At 28.8% G+C, this 23114-nt stretch overlaps 2 protein-coding genes and 1 long non-coding RNA gene across 5 annotated transcripts in view; 1 reads left to right on the top strand and 2 right to left on the bottom strand.

Annotated features, from left to right (window-relative positions):
* Window positions 1–6757: 6757 nt before the first annotated feature.
* LOC136087375 (uncharacterized) lies at window positions 6758–23098 on the bottom strand. The gene is made up of 2 exons (XR_010641755.1): window positions 22960–23098; window positions 6758–6952 (listed from the first exon to the last, which is right to left on the bottom strand). It is a non-coding gene; the product is annotated as an uncharacterized LOC136087375 (long non-coding RNA).
* On the bottom strand, window positions 12429–13337 carry LOC136087431 (uncharacterized). Its single transcript, XM_065810199.1, has 2 exons — window positions 13058–13337; window positions 12429–12977 (listed from the first exon to the last, which is right to left on the bottom strand). The coding sequence occupies exons 1-2, from the start codon at window positions 13286–13288 to the stop codon at window positions 12429–12431; spliced, it is 780 nt and encodes a 259-aa protein (XP_065666271.1). The 5' UTR covers window positions 13289–13337.
* Window positions 19485–23114, top strand: part of LOC100199022 (beta-lactamase-like protein 4) — a 102790-nt gene continuing 99160 nt past the window's right edge. Inside the window, exon 1 of one of the 3 annotated variants that reach the window (XM_065809968.1) lies at window positions 19485–19601. In XM_065809968.1, the coding sequence (XP_065666040.1) occupies window positions 19526–19601 (76 nt within the window). In that variant the 5' untranslated portion in view covers window positions 19485–19525. Of the gene's footprint in view, window positions 19607–23114 lie in introns of all 3 variants that reach the window. The other 2 variants (XM_065809965.1, XM_065809970.1) reach the window with 2 other exon arrangements.

Raw genomic sequence — 23114 nt, 5'->3', positions numbered from 1 at the left:
TAAATAGTATTTATATCTAAAATATTTTTATTTCATTTAAGAAAAAAAAGAGCTAAATAATATTTGTTTACAAATTTAATTCGCCATTTGTAAAAAGGGCGAAAGCGGCACTTTTCGGATCGAAATTAGACATCTAGTTTATATAAGACTTCATTAGTGCTACGCTATCTGATTATACAGTTTACTGACAGTACAGGGTTATTAAAAGAAGCGATTTCCTCGCTACCCCAGAAGCATTTTCTACAATGATTTTGGGGTAGCGCGGAAAAATTTCCTCGGTACATAAGTAATTTCTGTTCAAAATTTTACCACCCTAGGAGAACGTCTTTTGATCTGGCAAGGTACGTAAAATTTCAAAAATTTTGCACTTTACGGTGGTGTGCAAAATTTGCGCATATGTATGGTTAACTTATATAATATGCATAATAAATATATGCAAAATTGGCGCCACACGGACGATATATTTTGTTCTGACAGGGAGTCTGAAATTACCAATACACTGTTTTTTCGTGTTTTTTCATGAAAAAAAAGTGATTCGTTTATTCGTTTTTTAAATTCTTTTGTTCTAGTATTACTAATCTCATGAGACAAACGTTTTGACTTAAACGCGAACATATATGGTACATTATCGTTATAAAGTTATAGTTTAAAAATTAATTTGTATTTCTTAAGATAAATCGAAGTGACTATTTTAACTTTTGAGCATATTATGATATTTTATTATTACATTATTTTGTGCATATTATATTATATTATTTTGTTATACATACTATATTATTTTGAGCATATTATATTAATTTTTTAGGCATTAAAAACTCTTTTAACAGCATATTTTCCAGATCACCATTATTATTAATCACTAATAAATGATTATTATTTATCAATCTTTTTTTGTTACATATCGTGAACATAGCTAGCAGTAAGAAAAAATACATGGCAAGATCTTTAAAAATTTTAAAGCGAGGAGCATTAGACTGCCAAACTTTTCCATCACTGACTTCAAACACCAATTTTTCCAGGATGCTTCCAACAAAAGAGGATGATTTAAATGCTGCATTTACATTGGCATGTGGGACCTAAATTATATGGTAACAAGGAACCCTAATTTTCTTCCATCGCAAAGCAAGTATGTGTAAAGTTTCAAATGCTGTATTCTGATGTTTTATTTCCTTCCAATTTCTTTTGGAAATTTCATTCCTGCAGGTTGCGGAATTCTCCTTTAGAAAATTTCATTTCTGCAGTTTCAGAGAAACGTGTCCTTGATATGATTTATACATATCACAAAAACTATAACGATACCAAGTCGGTATCTGAAAAATAGAGGAAAGCATGGCAATTAAAACAAGGGTAGAGAACTTTAAAGAATAATTACGCATTTGATATAGCAGCTTATAAGTGCTCCATGTTTAAAGGATAAAATTGCCTGAAGGAATCCAAGGTCCCTTTTAAGAAACAGACATTTTTTGCTGATCAGAGAACAAAGCGTCAAATGTGTATTGGATTGCTCGATTTGCAAAAAACCAAGCACGCACTGAAAGGAATATAAAAGAATTCCACTCCAGTTTTAAACCTACGACATTTTGCTCATTACAGTCTAATGGTGATGAATCCTTACCAACATCAATTTTCTTGGATGATGACGAGATAGTGGATAAAGGTTAGGAACCTGATGACTACGGCTAAAGTCCCGGAACATCAACTTTATTCTCTTTGAAAATGCGAAGGAAGCTTAAAAACACCGCCTTAATAAGCCAAAGATTTAAGGAATCGCTTCAAGATACAACAGTTATAGCTTCTAACTTTCTGCACAACATAGGCTTAATCACTGAATCGGGTACATTTTAGTGGTTGATAAGAAAAATGGTTAATAATTTTTAGAGAAAGGTATCAAACCATGCAGAAGTTTAAATGTCAGAGTTTGGATATTAATAAGGATCATTCAACTGGTCTTTATTTAAGGGCTGATGTGACAAAACATTTTCAACAGAATTCGGAGAGGTAAATACTACCAAAGAGCAGTTACAGAGAAACACAATTCTTTAGTGAAAGAACCAGGATCTAGACACGTTGGTCATGTAAGACACATTCAAGTTCAAGTCTGACAATTGCTGAAAACATTTACAACTAAATCACAGCAGATGTACCCAATGGTAAAATAAACCTTTTTTTTTTTCTAGGATGTGATAGAACGGTCGTGAATACTGTATTTCACAATGGGGTACTACGTCGTCTACGCGGGTTTGCCATTTGTTTAAGTCCTTTGATGGTCTCACCTCCAGAAGCACTTCCTACACTGGTTGCATTGAAAAATTTTCACAGGCGTGTGGGCTGCTTCAAGGGGGAACATTTAAGCTAGCTAAGCGCACCTTGTCATGAGATAATATAAGCACTTTTTAGCTCAGACATGTTTCTACCAGGTCTTGCTAAACGTGATCCAGGTCCTCAAAATATGCCCTGCTAGTTAACAACAGCCAATAAAATAATACTGTATGTTTCCACCACGGGATCATCAGGCAACTTGCGTAAAGTAAGAAAGTTCTTTACCAGGGTGTATATGCTATCTTGGTTCCGCATCAGAATCCACCATTTAATTAAAACGGAAAATTAAATCTAGATTTGTTTAAAATATATTTTGACCTTAACAACTAAATCAAGAAAAATTTGAGAAATGCAAGATGTTTTAGATTGCTTTGAGACTTGATAGGAGTCCCGTTCATACAAATAACACAATTTGTAATAGAGTTTATTCCAGATATTAAAAAATCAGTTTTTTCTGTATTTAGTTTAATAAAGTTCGATATTCCATACTTTTGAATAATGTTAGTAAGACTCTGAAGACCAGGTATACTGGAACTTTGTAAAACTATATCATCAGCATATACAATGACACCTGTGTATACCCCATTTATTAAAGTTCCAACTTTAGATTCTAAAAACTTTTCTCAACAAAATTTTCAGTGTAGATATTTTAGAGATGAGGCGGCAGTATGGATCCTTGACGCACTCCCTGAGACAGCCTAATTTTTTTGATGTACATTCAAGATATGATATATTAGAAGTACCTGTTTGATATAGTGATGAGATTGTATGAGCTATAGATAATGGGATTTGTTTCTGGTAATAGAGTTTCTCAAATAGTAATTCTCAATTACAACTGCCATAAACTTTGTTGGCGTCTAGACTCAATACATATAGTGGTGAGTTATTATATTTTTAGTGCTTTATTGTTTCACTCAGAAGAAATTCTGCGTGGTTAGAGTTATTTTCTTTAAAACCGAATTAATGGGAATGACTTTCTGTTATATCTGGACATATGTGTATGATAAGATATGTTTTGTAAAAATTGGTAAAATGCTGGTTCCTCGACGGTTATTTCAATTTTCCAGTGATGTTTAATAAGATTTGACTAATGGAATAATGGTTGCGGTTGATAAACTTTATGGAACCTTTCAATTTGTTCACATACTGTAATAAAACGACGAAAGTAACATTAGAGAATTGTTGCTGTGAGAGTTTCTAAGATGTTTAGCACTTATTTGATAGTAATCGTAAGATTTATTATATTTAAGCTTTAAAATGCATTTTTCAATTTCAGCTGTCGAGATTTTTAAATTAGGCTCTTTACTTGAATGTGGAATTTGGAGAGGATTGAACTTGTTACTTGTATATTGCGGCGTATTAAGTTGTTTTTAGAAATGATGGATAAACTCTTCTACAATTTTGTTTTTGTTTTGCAATTTTGTTAATTGTAAAGAGTCAATTATTAGTAATTTTTTTGATTTTTCGAATATTGCCCCAAAATCATTGAGGATTTGTATTGCGTAGGTGTTCTTTATTTTTAGTTTTTTCCGTGAATTTTTTTGTTATGTGCCGCTTTTACAGCTATACGGAAGTTTTTTCAGGAATAAATATATTTTTTTGGTAGACTATACATTCTGCTGACTTATTATAAACGAATTTTTGCTATTGTCTAAAATGAAAAGAGAAATTTTCTTTAATTCTTTTAAGCTCCGGTGTCCACCAAGGTTGTGAAAACTTATAAAATTCTTGTTGTCCGAAACATTCTTTAACAGCCAAGAGAGCAGCATTTTTGATTTAGAAGCATGTTTTTTTAATTTCTGCTTCTATTTTTTCTTCCTTAAATGCGTAACTGGTAAATGCTTTAGATAGATTGAGATTATAAAAATAAATTAACCTTTTATTCTTCCATGCATGTTTTGGTATTGAATTATATTTTTGCGTAATATTATTTATTTCGTGTCATAAGCCAGTACCTTTAAAAGTAATACTTGTAGATACCGGAAGGTGATCACTAAGGTTAAACGGTGAAGGTGGCATAACCTGACAATTTGTAAAACATTGTTCTGTCTGTTTATAAGATGCAATATGGTCAATGTAAGAAGAATTAGAAAGAGTTTTATGTGGATATGTATAAGTGGGCCCAGCACCGTTGATTATATTGACAAAAACAAGTTAATTTGATTCAATTCAATTTGTTCCTTGTTTTGTTTTTACGAAGTTCTGAATCATATATTTTATTTGGCTGAAAGTCTCCAAAAAGAATAAATTCTCCTTTATACTCATAGTTTTTCATGATTGAAGTAGTTGTTTGTAACTGAGAAGAATATTTTGGGTATGATTCGTTATTAATGCGACAAGATGAAAGGTTAACACCAATAAAAATAGTAATGATAGTTAAGTGTGCCTTTAATAGCAAGATAGTTTTTATCTTCAAGTATTATGTAAAAAGGCGACATTTTTTTTGTACAATAAAAGCGTTTCCTCCATATGGTCTTCCGCGTATATTTTTTTCTGTCTCCTGAAAAAAAACTTTGTGTGTTAGTAATGCAATGTTATTTAACAGAAAACTCTAGATATTTAAAAGCCAGTGCTCTGATATAAAAATAATGTCGAAAGACCTTAACAACTAAGAAATGTAATATGAATTCGATTTAAAGCTTTGACAGTTTTATGCACAAAGTGTTATACTTGTCTTAGTTAAATTCAATGATTTTTCTCCCATTGTGATTTAAAATTTGATAGTCATGTGAATGCTGAAGAATGGTTTAAGAATCGTGGCAAATGATTTCCGGTATTTTGATGTGGTTTTTCAATTGTTAGTGCTTCTCACCGCATTCTAAACGGTTTAACAATAATGTTATAATCCCAAACATCGGGTTTAGTACCAGTCCTTTTTCAGAACTATTAATTTTTACTTTGAAAGAACGGTTGTACATGTTTTCTCTATTAAGCTTAATGCCTAAAGGAGTAATACCTATTTCTTTATTCATGTAGTTTGATAGATCTTCTTCAGATATAGAGTTACAAACTCTGCCTATATATATATATATATATATATATATATATATATATATATATATATATATATATATATATATATATATATATATATATATATATATATATATATATATATATATATATATATATATATGATTCTCGAATAATACATTTTTTCTGCTTATCCACTTGGCTCTTTATGAATTTATTATTTTTTTCTATCACTTTGAAATCTTGATAATCTGTTACAAAATCTTTTTATTTTCCTGTTTTCCTTTTCCGGGTTTTGCGCTTTAACCACGGTAGCGTAGGAGTCTCTAATTTTATTTTTTTCTATCTGTATATAAATTAGAATCCTCTGTATTGGAATAAACAGGAAATTCTTGAAGTGTATTTTTTTGATTTGAGGAATTATATTTTATTGAATTCGGAAAATTAGATTTTTTATTTTTTTGCGATTTATGAGGTTTACAATTACTTGTATTGTTAGATTGTGACGCACATTGATTTTACACGATTTCCTAATTTGTTTTTTGTAGTTCGTCGTATTTTACCTGTAATAAATGCATTTCTGGCATAATATTCTTATTTTCTAATTATAATGCTTTAACCGATCAAAAACCTCTTTCAAAATCAACACCATATTTACATCTGATGGTTGATACATTTGCTGACTAGCTTGTTTGGAGTTAGAAAGCAATTTGTTAAAGTCTTTATACAGTTGATTTTCTGCTAAAGAAATCAACAGCAGATAAATATTATCAAGACATGTTACTATCTTATATCGTTTTGTTAGATTTTTTTTGACGGGATCTTTAGTTTCTAGAATAACGTTTAGCTGCGAGAACTGCTCTATGTCAAAATGTTCCAATATTTCTTTAAATAATTCGACTCTTAATTTGAAAACTTCCGCCTCCTTAATCTGCGAAAACTCATTGAAGATGACATCCCTTGGATGGGAGCAAATTTCCTCTACATTTATTATATAATTCTCTAAAATATTGTTACTCGACTGTATTGTTAAAAATAACTTACCTATTTCTCTTGGCGTCATATAGCATAAATTTTAAATACATCGAAATTAAAAGCTTTTTTTTTTGTGTATTTAAAAAAAATAAATTTCTTGAAAAAAGCACATGTCTGTTCGCCGCAAAAAAAATTTTATTTTTTGCAAATCACACTATTTATTTTTAATTTCTTAAAGTTCAATTATATAAGAAAACGAAATAGCCAAAAACCAAAAAAACACTTTCTAAAAATAAACTACGACAACCAAAGTAACAAAACTCTCGAATAGCAAAATTTTCATAATTCGCAAGTGGGTGGGGAAAAGCGGGGCTGTTAAAGAACAGCAGTTATTTGTTAATTGTAATAATTTAAAAATGATAAAATTGCAGGCTATCTATCATTTAAAGATGTTCAGATACCAAACTCTCAAAAAAGTAACATACCTATATAAACTAAACGCACGTATTATCATCCATCACAAAAAAGAAATAACAACTTAAGCAAAATTAAAAAAATAAGATCCGTGGTTCAACGCCACCTCTGGGCAAGTTTTACAACATCGGTAAGAAAGAAGGCGTGAACTTCATTTCAAATGCTCTTCCGCGGTGCTCCGTGATAAGACCGTGAGGATTTCTTGGGGCACCTGGAAAAAAAAATTAAATTAAACAAAATATAATGGATCACCTAAATCACACAAAAAATATCCTGAAACTATTTGGCAATATTTTTGATAAGCTGGCCCCAATAAACCCAGATTGGTTTAGAATTGGTCAATATTTACTCAAAATCGGTTGTAAAACACGTTTAGCGACCTATTATTGACTAAAAATTGACGCTTGATTTGATATGTATATTTCAAACTATTTTATATATAAGTTTACTAAACGTCGATCTAATGTTTAGAATATCGACTTATATTAGTCAACATTGTAAACCTTTAATCGACCTTAATTAAACGTAAATATTTATATATTTATAGCTTTAAATTTTTCAATATATACGTTTATTAAACGACGATCAAACGTTATATTGACATAAGTCGTTATTCTAAACGTTTAATCAACGCTTAATAAACGTTTATTATATTAAAATATTGTAATTTTGGCATTGGTCAGAAAACTCACTTAACAGCTTAAGTCACGCTGTTTAAATATGCATAATTAAAACGAAGAAAAAAAAAACTTATTAAAAACTTATTTTTTATTGGCTCAATAATTAACTTGGACTTAAATGCGATTTCAAGATTCACTTCCTTACAACAACTAAATGTAAAACGACTGATAATAATAAACGAGTGTCGGGTGCGCCATTTTAATTCATGGAAGTTGCTAATCTACTTTACTAATCTACCTTCCAAAATGCCAACAAATCAATGGACTCCGATGTTTTAGAAATTATTGATGGCGACATTGACACAGTTAAAAAATATTAGTTGCTGGTCTCTCGTTATGAAAGTCCTGCTGTAAGAACTTTTTTCTTAAGTTTTATATAGAGTCCAAATTCATATAGAGTCCAAATTCATGAAAACGCTAGTATGATTATGTAACAATAGGTATTCATCTTGCAATAACCAAGAGGTTTAAAAACTTAATATTTATTTTTTATATTAGATGCATTTTAGCTTAATTTAGTTACATTTGCTAAAGAAAATCGGTGGAACAGAGCTGGTAAAAACCACTGCATATGTCAAGTCGCTAAATTTTTAGTTTCAAAAATATTTATGGATGGTACAAGAAATTTCGGAAACTTCCATTCAGAAAATCCTCTTTATGTAAAGTTGTTCTTAGAAATTCCAATTTTGATTTATTAAACTTAAAATGGTAACTATTTTACCCTAGTTTTTTGAAAATACAAATCAGGTTACGAAATCAAACGATCAGAATACGAATCTTTAAGATGATGTTGCACAAACAGGTGCATGATGAACAAGCGGTAGACAGTATTCTTGGAAGATTTTTGATAATGCATAAACCAGAGAAAACAGTCATCCAAAATATTTGTTTATGAGTTTATTAATTTTATTAGTAATCTTTGACTTAATGTAAACTTTTACTTTTTGCTAATTAAATTAAATTTAAAAATATTTAACAGAAATTGTTACTATAAAATTTCCACTGCAAAAAGATTGATCGTTTGATTTTTTTTATTTATCGAAACATAAACAAGTATAGCGCGCAAATATTTTTTCTCTATATCCCCACTATATGAAAACGTTTATATAAGTTTATAACTTTATATATAGTTTAAAAAAATAAAATTATAGTATAAGTAGTTTAGTATAAAAGTTTATAACATATTTTAATAGTTATAAAAAATATCAAAATTAAGACTAGGTCATTTATAACTATATCTTTTTTTTAAATTTCATTGCTTTTATAACTAGGGGAGAGTGGGGTAATGGCGAACGCGGGGTAACTCCGAACATGGTCAAAACAGCATTGTAAAAAAATAAATTCGACAATTTTTTTTTACCTGCTGATAAGGGATCCTATGCTCAGTTCCAGACGTGCAGTAGTGCAATGAAGCTGCGGATGTTGTTTACTATGATTTGATTTTAACTTTTTCTGAAAATTTTATGCAACTTTTTTCTTGAGTAACACTCTGTTGGAGCTTCTATGGCAATAAAGCCACTCCTATTTTGTTGTTGTTGTTGCATAATATAATTTTTAGACTTAGTTATTCCAATTAGCATTTTATTCATTATTACACAACAGTGTTTGTGATTGCCCCCCGATGTGTTCGGAATTACCCCACGTAGGTAGGGTAATTCCGAACACCAAGAGTTTTATTTTTGCCTTAAATTTTTATTTTTATAATAAGATTTTTAAAAATTGCTTTTGAGGGTTTGTGACTGAGTAGTTAAACTAATTGATAAGCAATAAATATGATCAATTTTGTATAACTGGTGTCTTTAATTCGCATTCCCGCTTAGGTGTTCGCCAATACCCCACTCTCCCCTATATCTTATAAATTTCAAGACCTTTATAGCTCTTATAACTTATATAAATTTAAAAAGTTATAACGTAATTTTAATTTATATTAGTTTTAAAACTTAAATAAATTGAAATTAGGTTAACTAAATCAAGGAAACTTTTAGAAAAGATCTAAAAGTTTAATATACGTTTACTTAGACTAAATCTAAACGCTTTATATACGTTAACTTGACTAGATTTAAACGTAAATTAGACCAAATCTAAACGCTTTATATACGTAAAATAATACTATAATAGACGTCTTACGTCTATTATATTCAAAAATACGTTTGAATATAGACGTTTTATGGACGTTTGTTCTAAACGTTAACCTGGATTTCATTCTAAACAGATAATAGATCAAATCAAAACGTTCTGTAAAAACGTTGTTTTAACGTTTAATAGACGTTTGTGTGTTTACTGGGGCATGTCAACAGTATAACAATGTGGAACAAATTTAAATATGCCATATGTATTAGCCGCTTTTCTAGTTCATTTTTACTCACAGCTAAAATTGCATTCCGTTTCAATTTGATCTTTTTTATTTAATTTCTTACCATTCTTATTTGCATTAAATACTATTACTAATTCAAGTTAGGTTACAAAAATAACAATTTCTTAAAACTTATTACTAATATTTCTTTTCTAAATAAGAAAAATAGTATTTTAGCTTAAAAATAAAATGATCAAATTGTAAACAGCATCATATGGTAGTAATGTAGTCAATTATTTAATTAACGTGTTGTTCCAATAGCGCCGCAAAAGTCATTTTATTTAGATTAATAATATTCAAAAAGTTAAAAAAAACTGTCTAAAAAATCTAAATCTTTAATAAATAAAGCGAGTTAGCAATATTTCAAGATAAATCATTTGTCGTTACATTGCTTATGGAAAATTTTATTTTGCACAAACTTACTGATCCAAATTAACTTTTTTTTACAACAATAAAGTACAAATAAAATTTTCGAGAAAAATTAATTTTTAGATGAGATATAAGACTTCAGGCTTAGCTGTCCCGTTATGCCCCACTCTCCCAATATGCCCGCTCTACCCTATATAAATATGAAAATTTGCTGTTGTAACTACAGATATAAAATTACATAGCTGTAAAAAAACCATCCGGGAGTAGAGTTGTTTGGTTTTTGGCGGAAGTGGAGTTGTTTGGTTTTTGGTTCGCTTTTATTTCTTTCATCCAAAGTTGACATTGGATAAAAAAATCAAATGCGGGAGCGTTTTTTTTTTTACCATTTTTTTAACCAATCGTAAAAAAATAATAATGTTTTTTATTAAGAATACTTTTATGTTCTAAACTAGGGTTGTTCGCTGTAAACAAAAACTTACGAAAATTTCGCATTTTTATCTTCCGTATTTCAAGTTGGTATTGCGGAAGTTGTTCTTGCGCAAATTCACCTTCCGTAACGCATTATACGAAAAAAATAAATAATAATTATTCCGTAATAACCCTTTACGAAAAGAAATTTGCGAAACAAATCATTTCGAAAGAATACTTGCGAAACAGTTCCTTACGGAAGGAGCGTTTCGGAATGTGCTCTTACGGAATACTCAACGCGGTTAATGCATGTACTGGAAAATACACGAATTTTGGGTTTTTATAACAAGGTTATGTTTCGCTGCATTTTTTTAACCCGAATAATTTTTAGAAAAAAAAGTTTTTTTTTCTCCTAGCGCTTTAGTTTGTCTCAAATCAAACAAAGTTAAATTTTTTTTTAATTACTCAAGTTTAGATATAAAATTTTGCTTTATAGTTGATGGACCATATCTTGGTATAAAATAGTGCTGCTCTCAATGAAGATAAAGCATTAAACTAAGAAAACAACTTTTTCAAACAAGTTTTAAGTTATATGTTTAATTTCTAACCAGTCATATGTCTGCAAACATATTAAAGGTCGAAAAAAATTAGTTATTTCAAGTTTAAAATCTGTTTTTTCCATTTTATATGAAAGTTTTTATTAGTATGAGTGTGAAGAACACACAAATTGACATACGACTAGTTAGACTTTTAAAGTTAAACCTCTTAAGGTTTATTTAAAAGTCTAAGCTCAAAATTCAAACATTACTGTGATATGAGCCATCCCTATTTTATAATGCCATTAAACTATTAAACTAAAATTCCGGTCTTTAAATTATCATAGATTAATATATATTTTTTATTTGAATATACATATTTTTTATTTTTTTGTAGAAGATATATATACATATTTTCATACTCCATCGCGAAAGATATGTTAAGTTTTAAACAATATATATAGATATTGTTTAAACTTAACATATCTTTTAAAACTTAACATATCATATTGTTTAAAAACAAATGTTGCAGACCGGAAAAAAAATATGTTTGTTATCACCGAGAACAAACAAGTCAAAAAAGTTTGAGAACTTGCATTAACGGCGTTGAGTACACTCGAAAGCATTCATTAAATTGTTATACAAAAAAATGTTATTATTTATTATTTAAATAAAATAATGTTGTTAAATAATTCTTCAATAGTTTTTACATCTCTCTCTCTATATCTATATATATTAGGGTGTTCCAAAAAAATGACTTTTTTGAATTTCAACTAACATTGCTTTTTATAAGGTGCCCCAACCTTGATATTACTAATAAAAATTTTTTTTTTTTCATGATTAGATCACTCCATGACTTCCCTCAATGAGTCCAAAGGTCATTTTTTGCCCCTTTTTTGCCCATATTTCGGACTAACTGAGGGGAGTGTTACCATTATCCAAATCGATTTTTCTTTCTTTTTTTTTGTTGTTTTATCTTTTTGAAAGAAATTAAAGTATAATGTTAAGCTTAAATTTTTTTTTTACTTGAACAATGAAGATCAAAAAATTCAAAAAAAAGGCATTTTTAAGCTTTTTTGCACTTTATTAGTGTTCTGCTTGTTAACAAGATACTTTACTTATTAAGATATTCATATTTACGTAATAAAATCATATTTATGATTAGTTTCTTAAGTAATTAGTTGTCAAACATAGTTTATGCTTATAAATTTATTTTGTAAACAAAGAATTTTTTACATAATCATATTTTTTTTTAATTGTTCATTCGCTCTTATATTTGTTTGATACAAGGAAGGTACTTTGTCTTTTATCCTCATTGTGCGATTTATTGATCAGTTCCAATTAAACAATATTTAAAAGTAATGAGCTTGTGAAATAAATTGAGATTTTTAACATAAACAGTAAGTACCAAACATAAAAAATAGATACCTGAACTAGTTTTATAGCCCTCTCACTACAGTCATTTACTACTTCAAGATTATTCACAAATTGTTTGAATTCTAGGTAATAGTCATTTAGATCCCATGTCTCAGATGGAGTCTTAAGCCACTGTACTTCAGCATTTGCATGGTTTAAGATATGAAAAATTAACCAACTCTGGTCAGTTATAAGCGGGATCAAACTTGGGGGAGTATCATCATCAAACATAAGGGAGTTCAGTATATTTAAATTAACTTGATGTCTCTCTATGGCATAAGTTGTTGGTCTTGGGGTTGAGTACAACTTCTTGGCAATGTCACTCCGTTCTTGTACATTTTTGTCAACAAGAGACATAACTAGAATATTTGGGTCTATGTACCAGGTGTGTCTCTTTAGAGACTCTATAACAGGTTTTGCCTGGACAGGATTGATTTTTGAGTATCTCACCATCTGCCAAAGAGCTTTCATATCCTAAAGATTTTTAGACTATTAAATATTACACAAAATTTTCAAAGAAATGATTAAAAACTTTTAAAACATAGAAATGTCACCTGATATGGAGCAATAGCAGGAATTTCAGCCTTTATAAACCACTCAGTGTAAAATATAGCTGTGAAGAATGCCATATCATTTATTTCTTTCTTCTCGAAATCTGTCAAGCTAGAAATGTTGTCTATAAGGAGATACATTTTCAAAAAGTATATTCCTTTTGCCATAAACCTGGCATGGTGTACAGGCCCAGGTTTTCTTAGTTTGTACTGTTCATCACCAGATAAAACCATTGTTGTCAATTCCACTAACTCTAGATAATCAGACCCACACCCATCCTAAAAAAAACTATTTATTTAGACACAAAACAGTACTAAACTTATTTTATTACAGAAAATTCAGTTTATTCAAAATTTTAAATACCTTTTTCATTGTTTTCATTCTAATAATATTTTGAGAGAAAGATAAGGCTTCCTTGAACTGTACTTGCAGCCAGCTATCAGAAATGTCTTCAATTTTTACTTTGTTTAAAACAATGGAATTTTGATCAATTGAGTTCCATACATCTTTAAGCTTCTTAAATAATGGATTATCTGGGCCATTTGTTTTACTACAAGGATAAATGTTTCAGCAGTGAATAATATGCCTTTCATAGATGTGATGCCTACATGCTAGGAGAAGTAGAGGTCTATTAAGCTCTGCAGCTAATCTAATGCACACACCCTTTTTATTACCAGTATTTACAGAAGTTGTATCAAAAACGCATCCTTGTAATTTATCAAAAATATCAAATTGATGAAGAAGTTTTATGATTGTATTTTTCTGTGTTTCTCCAGTGCAAGAGTTCAAATGAGGAACCCCAAGAAGCTCACTCTGTCCATCTATTCTGACGGAAACAGTCTGTCAAGTTGATGTTCTATTCCGTTTGTAAACTCTTTAACTATTTTTCCATCAAAATGGAGAATAATTGGAAATGATGAAGATTTAACAAGTTCAGTAATGTGTTTTTTAATCTTTTCTCCTTCTTTAGTTACAACTTCCTCTGCAACTCTAAACGCAGTTGAAGAAGATATTGCAAAATTAGTAACATCACCTCTTGAATTTGCAATAACACTTGCCACTATTGCAGTGTGTTGTCTAACTGAAAGTCCCTCACCTATTGCTGTGAGAGCTGTTTTTTTTTTAAATATTTTTTGGTAACAAAACAACAGAGGTAGATTGTTCTTTTTTTATATCTGCTACATATTCACAGTCAGAATTATTATCACTGCTTGAAGAGTTGTCTAAACTATATAGATTGTTACCATTGTTTAGTTTACTTTCCATGTTAAACATAGAACACAATTTTTTGTGGGATCTCTTAATAGTGTATGTAAACCTTTCATCATTTGTTCCTATTCTTCTCATCCTATTTCCAAGTTGGTCAAAGATAAACGCAATATCTTCATTTTTGGCTTTGGATGTCCTTCTCCTGTCTTTCATAATATCATCAATTAGTTCTTCTTTTTTTTTACTAATCCAAAAGCATTTTAATATTTCTTCAAAAAATTCCTCATTCCTTTTTGTATCTGTTGGGCTGTTCCTTTTGCTATTCTTCTTTAACTTGCAATAGTTGTTCACCATTTTATCAATCTTCTTTCTTTAAAATGGAAAATTTATTCAATGTTTAAATTAAAGATAATAAATTTGTTGATAAATTTTGAATTCATAATTTACCTGATATTTTCTAAGGTTATGATAGGGAATCCTGCAAGATTCCATGGCATTACCAATTTAGACATTACACAACAGTCAGTTTGTGGAGGGCATCTGAGCTCAAATGAATTAATTTCGAAATGACACCTAATTAAAACCGTTTTCTTTACTTTGGGATTCAAGTCTCTTAGATAAAGGAAGTATTGCAGAATCTCTGTGCCAGTAGGAAGTTTATAACATGAAAGATTTTCTATAACTTTCTTTACTAGAAATACTTCAGTCTTATTTCGAGTAAGCTTCAACTTCTTTTTTGGAGGCATTTTACTATTATGTAACTCTTTTTAAGTTAATTAGTTACTGAAAAGATAAATGTTAACCAAAATATTAAGTAAGTTAAAAATCAAATTGCGTATACAAGGTAAAATGTAATTGTTGACAAAATGAAGCAAATATATGTGTATTTAAAATTTAACAAAAAACACATTAAAATGGTACATAGGACAAAGATAATGAAATATTGTAAAATAAATCAATATTTTTGAATTTTTTAATCTTCATTGTTCAAGTAAAAAAAAAAATTAAGCTTAACATTATATTTTAATTTCTTTCAAAAAGATAAAACAACAAAAAAATAGAAAGAAAAATCAATTTGGATAATGGTAACACTCCCCTCAGTTAGTCCAAAATATGGGCAAAAAAGGGGCAAAAAATGACCTTTGGACCCATTGAGGGAAGTCATGGAGTGATCTAATCATGAAAAAAAAAAAAATTTATTAGTAATATCAAGGTTGGGGCACCTTATGTAAAGCAATGTTAGTTGAAATTCAAAAAAGTCATTTTTTTGGAACACCCTAATATATATATTCATATATATAGATATATATAGATATATTCACATAAATATATATATATAGATATATTCATATATATAGATATATATAGATATATTCATATATATAGATATATTTATATATTAAGAGGGCCTAACGCAGCTAAAATTTAAATAGAAAAAACTGAAACTTTGAGTTAGTTTTTAGGGAAAGGAAAACGCTCCCTCCGTTAAATGTCTCTATGTCAGTGTTTATATATGTTTATATTTATCAAGTACCAACTTTGGTTTACTTCCGACTTTCGGTTGTTTATTGCCTTTGGCTTAGCAGAAATAGAGGTTTACTATTTATCTTCTCATATATAAAAACTTAATAAAGTATTTGGTTCCCTTTTTACTGAATCTTGCAATTAATTTATCGCTACCTTTCAGACTAACAACTGCTCTGAATCTTTCAGCGCTTGTATAGTCCTGGTGAGCTTTTATGTTAAAGTTGTTTCCAGGGACAAAGACCCGGGGAAGGGTTGCATTGTATGTGCCCGCTTTTTTGCTGCAAAATCTTGCAACTAAATTTTTACTGCTCTCCAAATTAGCTAGAGCTTTAAAACTTTTAGCAGTTGTATAGTCCCAATAACGTTGGGATGTTGAAAATAAAAACATTATCAGGGCCAACAACACAAGGGGCAACAAATACCCTTCCCACCTTGACTTTTTTTTTATAAAGGAAAACATTTTAGAAAGAATCATTGAAAAGAATGTCTTTAGATTTTTTTAAATTTACTTGTTGTTATTGAGGTAATAAAAGCGAAAGCGCATATAACAGGCCACCTCAAAAATAAAAAAATTGAAACTGACTAAACATAAAATTATTTTATTTGAAAACAAGTGAGAGCTATTTTTAAGCATTTTATTGCATAATTAAGTTTTAGCATTCATCATTTAAATTAGGTCTTTTTTTGATTTCAACATAGGCATTGTTTCCCGATTACGCAATTGCATTCGTATGTTTAAGTTATCTTCTTTATTTAATTCTTATTCATTAAATGACATTCTAAAAAGTATATTTTATGAAAGTCTCGGTTTTTTTATAAAAGTTTAAAACTGAAACTTATCAGTATCATATAAAAAATTGGTATTTTAATTACTTAGTTAATTATACGTATTTTATCATAAAACGTAACTAAATATACTTATTATGCCGCGTTTCGTAAGTTTATTTTCATTAAGAACTGTTTCGCAGGTTGCGATGCCAATAAGTTTTGTTATTATCATTATTTTAAAAAATAAAACCTTAAAATGTTCATATGTTGCAATACTGATAATAATGTTTTATTATAAACATTTTGGTATAAAAAAGTTTTATTTTTTACGATTATATCCGTTTGGCCAACAAATTTTTTTCCTAGACTTAAAAACGTCGTTTAGCGAAAGAGCTCATTTCGCAAGTGCAACTTCCGTAAGCGCTACTTTTGTATATAGCAAAATAGTTTTATTTCGTAATTCAACTTGGGAAAGGCTACACTTCGTGAGTAGCATTTGCAAAACAGTTCTATTCTAAACTAACAGTGTTCTATTAAAACACTTTTTGAAAGAAAAATTACAGGAACGTCAAACATTTGATAAAGATTATTATAAAATGCTTTTCTAGCTATTGGAAATAAACCTTTTTTACACTGACGCATTTGGCGACACAGGTTAAAGCTATTTACTAAAAAATGGTTCTCTCCATATGGAAAACTATTTTTTATACTTATATAATTTGTAGTATGAGAAACAGATTTGGTTAAATTTTGTTTTGCTTTATAACGCTTATGGTTTTTGATTTTTAACTATAAATATAATTCTTAAGATCTCTCCAGGAGTTAAACAACCCATTCCAATAAATATCATACTTTTGTATTACAGCGATAATAAAAACTTATTATTTTTATGCTCATACATGCGAAAAAATGCCTAGTTTTAATTAAATTTAATGACAATATATTACAATTTTGTGTGTCAAAGCAACGCTTTAATGAAAGCACAGCAATTACATATCAGGTTAATCATATTCTTATTTTAAATTTAGCAATCTTTCTGTGCTCCCCATAAAGATTGTCTAAAATTTTCTAGTTAATTATTCCTCGCAATAAGTTAAGATGGTGTTACAGCCTTACATATATCTTTTTTTGCTTTTTCTGTCGAAAAGTTTATATTTCGGGTTGTTTCAAATGTTTGGAATAACTCCGAAATTTATTAGCTGGTACAAAAATAAGGTAAAGAAACTTTTAAATAGAGTATTAGAACTAAATATAGCTAAATTATTATTATTTTATTTTTTAATGCTTCTTAGTATAAAATAAATTTATTTATGATATTTTTTTTGAAAATATTTTTATCAACATATTTCTATAACAAATATTAATATTAATATCAAATAAAAATTATTATAAAATTAAAATAATTCAAAAGGTGCTACTTTTGGAAACATATTATTATTACAAATAATATTATTTATCTTTGATAACATTTTCGTTCAAGCAACTTTTTTTACTATAAAGAAATATATATATTTTTTTTATTATAAAAATACACCATCCGTAGCACCCTAATCTATGCCGATTAGTAAGCAATTGTTCTATCATCGATCAACGATCAGTATATAGTTGTTCTTTCACTGATTACCAATCAGTATACAGTTATTCTATCATCAATCGCCGATCAGTATACAGTTGTTCAAGTAAATCAGAGCATTTTTACAGCAAGGGTAAAGGAAACATTTGATATTGATTTTTTTTCTTTTTATTTCTTTGTTTGTTTGTTGTTGTTTTTTTCTTTGTTTTTATATTTTTGCTTTTATTTTATTTAGGTGTCCAAGGAAGTCCTTACGGTCTTATAGCAGTGCGCTGCGGATGAGCATTTAATTGGAAGTTCACGCCTCCTTCCTAACTGATGTTGCAAAACTAGGAGGTTGGGTTTGAACTCTTATTATTTTTAAACTCTTATTATCCCTCTTATAGACGTATCTTTTAGTTAAAGAATTTTTTCTTTCTTTATTATCCCTCTTATTGACGTATCTTTTAGTTAAAGAATTTTTTCTTTCTTTATTATCCCTCTTATTGACGTATCTTTTAGTTAAAGAATTTTTTCTTTCTTTATTATCCCTCTTATTGACGTATCTTTTAGTTAAAGAATTTTTTCTTTCTTTATATTGATGATAGAGTAACGTTTAGTTATTATTTGGATTGGGTTGAATACTTTTTTTTTAAACTGATGTAATTGTATATATCGTAACAGAATGCTTTTTTGCCTCATTTATTAACTTTCCTCAGCAAGTTTTGAAGAGTATGTAACTAACTGCAGAAATATTTTTTGAAATGATTAACACAGATTGATGTAAACTAACTCTTGTTGGTGAAATAAGTTAACTTCTTAAATAAGTTTACTGCTTCTTATTCATAAGTTATGCGGATAAGTAAACTACTACTTCATTACTGTTTTACTAGCGTGTTTGCTTTTAGCGTTGATATTGGGCCCGACAGATGTTACATATTGGAAACGCGGTTTTTGGGAAAAGTATAAAACATTTTCTCACAAAAAAAAAGTTTCATATAAACTTATTTATTCAAGAATATAGGAAATCTCAGTTTTTAATTTATTTTCTTGGTTAAAAGAGAATTTGAAAGCTTTTATTTGTGCTAACAAGATTGAGCGCCGCAAGACAGCTAAAAAAAATTTTAATTATAGATTTTCAGAACTTCTAAAAGAACTTGATAATAAATAAAAGTGCCAGGGACGTTTGTTGTGCCCGGAACGTTTGTTGAAAATGAGTTACCATTTTTATTGTGATCTTTGTAGCTCTAATTGCACAAATAAATAAAAAAAAAAACTTTTGCTTTCAAAAAAAAAAAGTGAAAATTTAAAAAACAAATAGTTTACTTAATTTATGAAGCATGACATGTTTTATGCTTTTTATAATTATTTCTCTTTATTTATTTAAATTTTTGTGAAACTATATGTTCCAAAGATGGACTCCGACAATGATCTTCTACTAGTGGAATCTGAAACGTGTATTTATCAGCACAATATTAATGAAATGCAAGGTGAGGTAAAACGTATATTTTTTATTCTTAATTGCAACTTTTTTTTTTTTATTGTTATTTTTTTAAAGTTTTTTTTATTGTTTTTTTGTTTTTTAAATTGTAAATTAGAGTATCATATTTAATTTTCTCACCAAATACACTTCACCTAACATTTAAATAAATACCCTTGAACCTAAAAACCAGAACTCTAACCTCTGAGATAAGTTTGTGTAACTTTTATCTTGTTTTTGTTTTTTATTTAATTCATATAACTATTAATTATTAGTTTTTTTTCCACTCATGTGATCATCACACATCATGTGATCATCATTAATCATATGATCATTCCTCATTATGTGATCATCACTCATTATGTGGTCATAATTGTCGCTTGTCTTTTTTAACTTTTTAAAAAAAAAAAGCTAAAAAAAACATGTTACAGAAAATAAATTGGCTAAGAATGTTAAAAATTTTGCTTTTTATTGATGGTTAATAAGAAACTGCAAACAAGCAAAAAAGTTAGAGCGAGGTAACTATTTGATAAATGAATACTTGAACCAGTATTAGTCAAAAAGCTACAAATAATTGTACGCTTTCATTTTATTCGTTAAATAATAACTGAATGAAGAATACTCATTCACTCAATAGATGTGTTACGAATATTCGTGAAACAAATATAATTGTTTCCACTCATTCATTTAACAAATAAAAAGTTGCAAATAATCGGAGCGATTTTTCTCTGATTGCATTGTTTCTGGATGTAATTGCATAACGAAGATTCAGAAGACAGTGGCTGAGATAGTGTAGTTAATGGTGGTGGTTGTGGTTGCACTGGCATAGATACTGGTCGTTGAGGTGACAAAAGCTTTAGTTATGATGATAGTGTTGTAAACGTATTACATACACCGTAAAGCAAATTGCGTAAGCGTGAATCGCTTTTTGGTGTATATTTTTATTTTTTTCTTGATTACAATATTCGTTTATTGATATTCAATAAAGATTAATTGCTCCTCCCTAATTTTAACCGGGCAGTCTATTTATAAACAGATTATTTATGATGAAAAGTTGAGTTTTGGTTAAGCAATTCGTTTTTTATATGTTTATCAATCACAAGGCTTCCTCAATCAGTTCTACTATCCTTTCTAAAATTAGTATATAAGAGAAAATCATCACTTAGTTTAAATGCAAAATAAGTTTGTTACATCTTTAAAATAACATACGTCTCACGGCCTTTAGCAAGTAATAATAACAATAATAAAATAAAAATAACAAACTCAGAAAATTATTATTGTTTTTGTTTATAACTCTCATGATCTATATACCTAAATGATTAATAGTCTTTTAAAACGGATATGTAGTCTTCGTATAATTACAATGTAGTGGACAATATTCTGGTATGTCGTCTTGATATGATTACTATTAAGTATTTGCTAAAAGTTCCGAGCTTGGTTTCCTCCATGAAAAAGCTCGATAATAAATTTTGAAAGGTGTTTTCGAATGTTTTTTTTATAAATGTCTAAGTTAACTCGATCCGTGAAAAGATCACAAGATCCGGTACCGTGATTGTTAACACGTACCCATATCCGCCTGATTTTCTGTCATTTAAAATTCTTATTAGGGGTTGTCCAAAAAGAACGTACGTTTTTATTTCGACACTCCCCCCCCCCCTCACATCTCTCGCATTTTGCTATACCCTTTTTTGAGTACCCTTCACTTCCCAAAAAGTGCCTACGCTTTTAACCTAGCTACCCTACATTTTATGATATATTTTTAATTTAATGTCTCCTTAATTATAAATTAACCTCTTGGGCCCCTTCCCCTCCATCTTATAGAAGTTATTTGCAGACTCCTCTCCCCCATCCGTGCGTACGTACATTACGGACGATCTCTTACACAAAGCTTTGTAAAGCACTTCTCACTTTTTAGTCGTTTGACAATAACTTACATTTAAACACTTTAAAATTTGATTCGTAACCTTTTAAACGAAGTCGATGTCTCGGCCTCAAGTTATAACTTGTATAACAATTCGTTTATAACACGTCTAAAACACGACTCGGCAGCAAGTTATACCTTAAGTAACTTTTTGTGGCAATCTTTCAATCGGACTTGTTATTTGTTTTTAGTAAGTTAACATTTCGCTATTTTTCTCTAAAAAATAAATATTTTCTGCCCATTTTTTATAGTTTAATCCAATATTTTATTTACTAAGATTTACCAACTCAAATTACAATTGCTAAATCTAGCTTTTTTAAATAATAAATGTTTTGTCGTCTGATTTAAATACTAAAGTAAATAAAACAAATAAAGCGTCTAAACTAAGTTGCTGAATTTCAAAAAAGACATTACTATTGGAGTGATGCATTTTAGAAAATCTAAGTATTCAAACATCAAAGCTTAAGAAAGTTTATAGTTTACAAAAACACGCTTGCAGAAAAAAATATGGAACACCTTTAAAAAAGGATTTAAGGGTAAGGTAAATTCCTTAAGTTCATTCAAGCTTAACACAAAAAAAGAAATGTTTGAAGCTTGAGAAACATTATTGGGTTAAATTCAATACGAGTTGTTGTTAAAACTTGTTTTATTTTTACTTTTTGTTTGTTTTGCATAATAGTTTTATTAGCCCACTTGGCATTTCATACAACATTTTATTTAAACTTTATGACGTATATTATAACATATTACAATATTCTTTCAAAATTTTGTTAAAGCGGCTTAATGAAGAGATTGCAATGACGTATGGCCATCCTCATCTTCCTACAGACAGGGACTCACCCTGTCTCTATTAATTATTATTTTTTATCTTATATTCTGAAGTTGTAAAAGTTTTATTCTATGTTAAAACAGAGGGAAAAAAAATTTCAGAGTTGTATAAATTATGACCTTATTTAAAAATAAACCCAAAAAAAAAGAGACAAAACTAGAAAATTTGAAACCAAATTTCTCAAGTTACAACTTTCAAATAGATTTGAAACTTCAAACACTTGTTCTAATTATAGATTTGCTCCATTTAATTGTTTAATTATTTCCGTAAAAAGTTTCCTCAGATTTCAATGAAAATTTTCGGATTTTAGCAAAAATATTTGGCAAAAGTGTTTAAAAAGTCATTGGGGAAAAGTAAAAACCATTATAAAAAACATATGTGTTAATGATTATTTTATGTGTATCATATAATGAATCGTTGGAGAAAATTTTAAGCTTTGTTTTTAGATGAGATATCATATTTTGAAATTTTTCGTTTTCACAAAAACCAAATGGTTATTGTAGAAACATAGTTTGTCTTTGCCTTCAGTTTTCTAGTATTATATAAAATTAGATTTTTAAAATTGAAAGCCAAAGTCAAAACTAAACTTTAAAAACAAAAAACACCTAAAAAATTTACTTGGTATATATGAATTGTCTTTTTCATCTTTGTCTAAAAGACCCAAATCTTTTGCATAAGTCTTTATCGTCGGTTTTTCAATTTTATCAAACTCTTTTACAACATTCTTAAAAACTAACATCTTATGAAAAAGATTTATTTTGGGACACTTTCCA

This window comes from Hydra vulgaris, chromosome 11 (assembly GCF_038396675.1).
Source record: "Hydra vulgaris chromosome 11, alternate assembly HydraT2T_AEP".
Taxonomy (NCBI): domain Eukaryota; kingdom Metazoa; phylum Cnidaria; class Hydrozoa; order Anthoathecata; family Hydridae; genus Hydra; species Hydra vulgaris.
Note: the sequence above shows the minus strand (reverse complement) of the source record. Positions and strands in the feature narration are given on the sequence as shown.